The following is a 6,000-nucleotide window of genomic DNA, read 5'->3' on the forward strand; positions in this document are numbered from 1 at the left end:
TAATGAAGAAACTGGTTATAGATACTGAAGTGAGTTGTGTGCAGGCAGTCCTGGCTCAGACTTTAAATTAGTGGCATTGTTAGGCCTGGGCGTCCAAGGCTTCAGCCCCAAATGTTTCATTAATAGCCCCGGATCTAAATATGTAAGCTATACATACATTTTAAAGAATAAGAATAATTGGCCCTGGATCTAATAATCGTTTCACTATGCATTAAAGCCCTTGAAAATAATATATTGCTGATCAAAAACACAATTTTTGGGTCCTTTTTGTCATTGAAGTGGTGCATTTTGTGTTATCACGTGTGCAAGAGAGAAAGCACACTTAATTACTTTAATGTTGAAACTGGGATAGTGCACCCAAAAATGAAAATTCACCCCTTATCTACTCACCTGTATGCCGATGGAGGCTCAGGTGAAGTTTAAGAGTCCTCACAAGACTTGTGGAGATCCAAGGGGAGAGGGGCGCCATAAGCCTCCATTAGGTGGAGTTGTGTTGCTACCCCCTCTCCCCTTGGATCTCCGCAAGTGTTGTGAGGACTCTAAAACTTCACCTGAGCCTGGGTGAGTAGATAATGGGTGAATTTTCATTTTTGGGTGCACTATCCCTTTAAGAGGTTAATCATTGTAATACATCATCAAAGTAACTAAAGCAGACAAATAAATGTAGTGCAGTATAAATTACAATACTTCCATCTGAGATGTAGAAGAGTTTAAAGTAGCATCAAATGGAAACACTCAAGTACAAATACCTCAAAATTCTTGAAATGTTAATGATAGCAGTTGCAAAGTATTCTGTTCAGTACTACAACTAATATTTTTAACATCACAATAATGTTAAGGGTAAATAAGATGCCAGATTCCATACGGAGCATCAAAATAGAGCTTGTTCGAGGAGCCCCCCAGACTCCCCACAGAGGTCCAGGCTGAGCCCCCAGTGTCCTCAAATCCTAGAAACGCCCCTGCTCTAAATCAGAGATATGTGTTGAATGTCGCATGCAGCTCCTTTTATTCTGTTGCTCATGATCATAACATTTTTGAATTGTTTGAATCTCAATTGTCAAAAACAAAAGATAAGTGTAATATTCTCCTGTTTATATCTGGTGTAGTCTCCTTCTTCCCACAGCTCTGCCCTCCACAATTGCAAATTTGAGTACATGTGTAGCGTGGCCCTCTGTTTTAAAGTGCTCGTGTGGAGTGTTTGATGCACACTCGAACTGTCTTCACACCGTATTTGTATTTGTATTTCTGTCAGCATCAAACCCTAAATACTTATTTTGGTGGGCAGATTGGTTTCGAGCCAAGTAATCATCAAATAGATTCTGGTGTTGATGAAGGCCTGGGTCTGGGATTTCTGCCAATACAATGGTTATTGTTTCCTTAGCCACACTGATACATGATTGCTTTTATAGATTCCTGTGTGATAGTATATAAGAAATGTAAGTAAGGTATCCCTGCACTTTCACTGATATTACCATCGCTAACTGTTATAAACTGCTTCACGCACCAGGAGGCCTGTTAGTTTAGCCCCTTAATTTACTTTTAAATTATGCAGAAGTTTAAATAAAATCCAACATAGATGAACTTTTAGAGTTTTAAAGGTTTTTTTTTAATATAATAATGCTGTGGTTTTGAACAGCGCAGTGATCACTTGTGAACACTCAGTCAACACTACAGAGGGTGGACACAATAAAAGCTACAGCGGGACAATGTAATTCACAACCAACTTTCAAGTTATCAAAGAGCTAAATGCATCACAAGTGACACATGGGCTTCTTTGGTCGGTTGGTCCACAGCCTTGTTTAAACTCTTAACATAATAGCATTCTGGTTGTTTTGGCTGCAGCATTATGTAGTTTTAAATTCTGGGTTGATGTGGACTTTCTCTTCCTTCCACGCTCCACCACCTCTGTTAATTGGAAGAATCGCTCTTTTCCCCCTTTTACAGATGGAGGGCAGCGAGGAAGAGGAGGAGGAGGCGGACAAAAGCGAGGAATTTAACGTCATCCCATCGTTTTCTGAAAAGGACCCTAAAACTGAATCGGGGGCCAGAGAGAGTAAACGGGGAGCAGCTAGCCGAGCGGTACCCGTGTTCACATTACTGCTGCTGCCTACACTCATCCTGGACTGGGAGTGCTGGAGCTACTGAAGCCTCCGTCTCATTCTCCGCTCATATTTTACACTCCCTACCACTTTCAAATCCATCACAGCACTCAGAATGAGCCGCGGAGGACATTTGCGAGGAAGAAATGCTCCATTTCTTTTTCTTTTTTTTTTGGTTCATTTTTTAAAGTACCCTGACTTTATTTAATATTTTCTGTTTCTCCTATCACTGCCTCCTCAAGAGTTAAAAGATATCAGTAGTCCTGCAGTATCAGCCACGAGTCCTCTCCTATGAAACGCAGGGAACAACGTGAGCAGATATATGAGTGCACGGGTGAATTTAGAAACGCTGTCTGGGCAAATACTCTATCTAGAGCCTGCTTCACACTCAAAGTACATCCCCTCTTTTAACAAGAAGCACATTGCCCAAGGCCACATCCACTGTACACACTCAAAAAACATACCCAGTCTACTCCACTGCAACCAGGCCGGAGCACAGCTTTTGATTTCTATTTCATGACTCATGTCACATCCTTTTCTCCCCTTTGGCTCTTCCTCTCCCTGCCTCACACTATGGTTGAGTAAGATAATCCACTTTACAACAAGCTAATAAGAAACTGCACCATACTTAAACTGCTTTGTACCATTGAAGAAGAAAAAACTTTTTTAAAGAACTGCTGCATTTAAAAAGAGATAAGACATGATCCAATGTGCTGTCACATTATGTATGAGACATCTTATGCCTTCTTCTCTCTTTGTGCGCCATAAAAGCAGAGTGCAACAGTCGCTCTGCTCTGCTTCTTTTGTTAACACGCCACTTAGTATTATTCCTACCAGGGTGAGTGACTGAGAATTCAACCATGGGCAAAAGTAATGAGATCAAATTCTATTGTAGAAATGGCAAGCATGAGAAAAGCAACATGAGCAATTACAGCACAATTCAAATTGCTCAGCATGCAGGGGAAGTCTGGAGTAAGGCTCAGGGGAGGAAATAGCCAATTTACTGCTGTCATACCCTCTCACTTTTTCCTCATCCTTAGGAGGTTCGTTTTTAGTGCTCCTTGCCCATCATGTGCTTTAGATGTTGTGAGAGCGGGATGCGGAGAAAGAGGATGGACACACAGGAGGCTGTAAAGCCTGCTGGCTGCTCCGATCATTGAGCAGCACATTGAGCCATTCTCTCTGCCTGAAATAGCTTTTGCTGATCTTAATGATTTTTTTTTTTTCCTCTTATGGCTCATTTTCTTGTGAAAATTACGCAGCTGCGGGGATGTAGGTAAAGAGAAGTATACTGAAGTTTTTTGGAGAGGGATAAACTCATTTGAGGATGAGTTTGCGAGAAATAACCTGTCTGAGCTGTGCAAGGAAATGTCCTCTATTGCCTCATGTTTTCTGTATACCATCAAATCATCGTGGTTGTAGATTCATTTCAATGTATGCAACAGACCATAATGCAAAATCTCCAAAGACATAGCATAAAAAAATCATCCTTGTATTTGAGTATCACTTGAGGAGGCAGTATGGCCCTATTACTTTTTGCCCCCCACTGCTTGACTTGTTTACATGATGGTTTACTGACTTGATTGAACTCTTAATACGAATAGACAGTACAAAGGCAGAAACGCACTGGAAGCGTATGAGCTACGCTTTTGCGAATGCGGGTCCATGACTACTTCAAACTCGGGTTTGATTTGTAGGAGTCAAAGTAGGACTCAGAATGGGTGTTGTAAGGTTAGTAGACCTGTAGTGATTGTTACACACCTCTGGCAAAAATGACATCATGCAGGTTTTGTTGAGTTTGGCTACAGGAAGCTAAGAAGTGGAAGAGGAAGAGGCCAGTTAACAAAGCTCTGAAGTGTGACTGTAAGTTTAGTGGGCTCAAGAAAAATAACATATTGGGAGAGAATATTTGAAATAGAAATAGAAAGTCTGAAAGTATCCACATACATGAACCAGCTGTGTTGATAAATAAACTAAAGAAACATCGCCCATCACAGTGTCACAGTGCAGTGTCAGTGATGCTGCTTATTCATAATGCATCCAGCGACAAGTGTCAATAATTGCATCCAGTGCGCTCTGGCCTTAATGACTGAATGTGAGTTTACATGTATTTTCACATTTCAATAGGTTTGTTTATATTTGTAAACTATGTAAAGTAAACATTTGCATTAAAAATGGCTTGTATTTGTATTATATTTTGATGAGTTAAGGAGTTTCAGTGATAAAAAGCTTATTCTCCATCCATTTATCAGAATTCTTTAAAGGTCCAGTGTGTAGGATTTAGAGGCATCTATTGGCAGAAATTGAATACTTATAACTTTGTATTCATTAGTTTGTAATCTCCTGAAAATAAGAATCATAGTGTTTTTGCTACCTTAGAATGAGCCCTTTATATCTCCATACGGAGTGGGTCCTCCATGTTGTTTCTACAGAAGCCCAGAACAGACAAAATAAAAACACTAGCACACGACAGGGCCATTCACATCTTTGCATTTCTGTGTCAGCCACCATAGATCTCGCTTGGCTCATGGAAGAAGTTCCCCTGCGCAACCTCCCCATTTGATACCACTAAATCCTACACACTGGACCTTTAAGAAAATATGTCATTATTCCCAAAATTAGACTGTTTTGAGATTGTATCTTGAAAACCCAGCTGAGAGACCATGTACAGTACTATGTTTCACATTCTAACTTTCTTTAAAGGACATAGCAAACATGCCAAATTATTCTGACTGTCATGTGTAATAACTGTGTAATTTTGTGACATAGCAGAACAGTGTGCTGATTTGGTAAAAGAAGAATAAAAATCACATTGGAAATTTCCATGTCTGATAGAAAAACTATGCTTCTAAGTGACTGCTGTGTATGAACTTCTAGCAATTTAAAATTTGCTTTTGCTTCTGAACACTTTTTATGAGTGGTTACAGGAAAACAGGCTGCATCCTGATGGGATTGGGAGCTTTGCTGAGAAGTTTAATGTCAATTTCAATGCAAATTAGTGAGTTAATCATCTTCGTTAATTTTTAAATACAAGGCGAAATGCACAGTTTCAATACTATTTGTACTTTAATTGGCTTTAATTAAAAAAGTAATGGTCTAGAAACTGTAAATAAATGATAAGTCCATGGTTTCTCCCTGCTCATAGCCACTGTGTGCGGACAGACTGAGCCGGGACGCTCATGTTTATATTTTATCTCTGACTGATGGAGGTGATTACAGGGTCTTGGGGCCTCTACATCCAAAATGACACCAGTGTGGCAGGAACAAGCTACAGTAGAATGACTTTGAAGAAAAAAAAAAGGCTGTAATGGAAACTGGCATCAGCCTGTGCTTTAATTATAAAAAAAATACAGCATGAGGGCACTGAGCCTTTGTTTTTTATGTCCAAATTCAGCCAACTGTCTACAAAGTTAAGTTGTGCTTTATTAATCCCCCTGAGGAGAAATTAACTTCTGCATTTTATCCATCCTGGCTATTCAGGAGCAGCGGAACGAAGTTCTGAGGCCAAAGCCTAGAAGAACCTTACCAGTAGTTTGCATGTTTTAGCCCATTAATTACAAATCATATATGCATGAAATCCCAGTTTAACATTTTGCAAACAATGCTGCTGTCAGACAGAGCTTCTTTCTGGTGGTCTCTCATTGGTTTATATTTACTTCTCTTTGTGAAAATCAGCTAACAAACTTTTCTGCTAACAATCTTCCTTAAGCTGTGTACTTTTCAATCTGCATTTCAACTCAGTGCTATACACTGACAATATATCATTAATTAAGACGAATAGACTCTTTCCACAGCAGACACAACACAGGTGTTACTGCCAACATCAACAATGGATCTGTTGTATTTAAATGTCCCAGTGCGTCATGACAGTGTCATAGTGATCCTGCACGCACAATACCAG

General features: G+C 39.8%; 1 protein-coding gene across 1 annotated transcript in view; it reads left to right on the plus strand.

Moving 5' to 3' along the window:
• LOC117262323 (GDNF family receptor alpha-4-like) overlaps nucleotides 1-4,921 on the plus strand; it is a 30,084-nt gene extending 25,163 nt beyond the window's left edge. Inside the window, exon 8 of the mRNA XM_033635223.2 lies at nucleotides 1,945-4,921. Within this exon, the coding sequence (XP_033491114.1) occupies nucleotides 1,945-2,145 (201 nt within the window). The 3' untranslated portion in view covers nucleotides 2,146-4,921. The remainder of the gene's footprint in view (nucleotides 1-1,944) is intronic.
• The last annotated feature ends 1,079 nt before the right edge of the window (nucleotides 4,922-6,000 follow it).

This window comes from Epinephelus lanceolatus, chromosome 11 (genome assembly GCF_041903045.1).
Source record: "Epinephelus lanceolatus isolate andai-2023 chromosome 11, ASM4190304v1, whole genome shotgun sequence".
Classification (NCBI taxonomy): Eukaryota; Metazoa; Chordata; class Actinopteri; order Perciformes; family Serranidae; genus Epinephelus; species Epinephelus lanceolatus.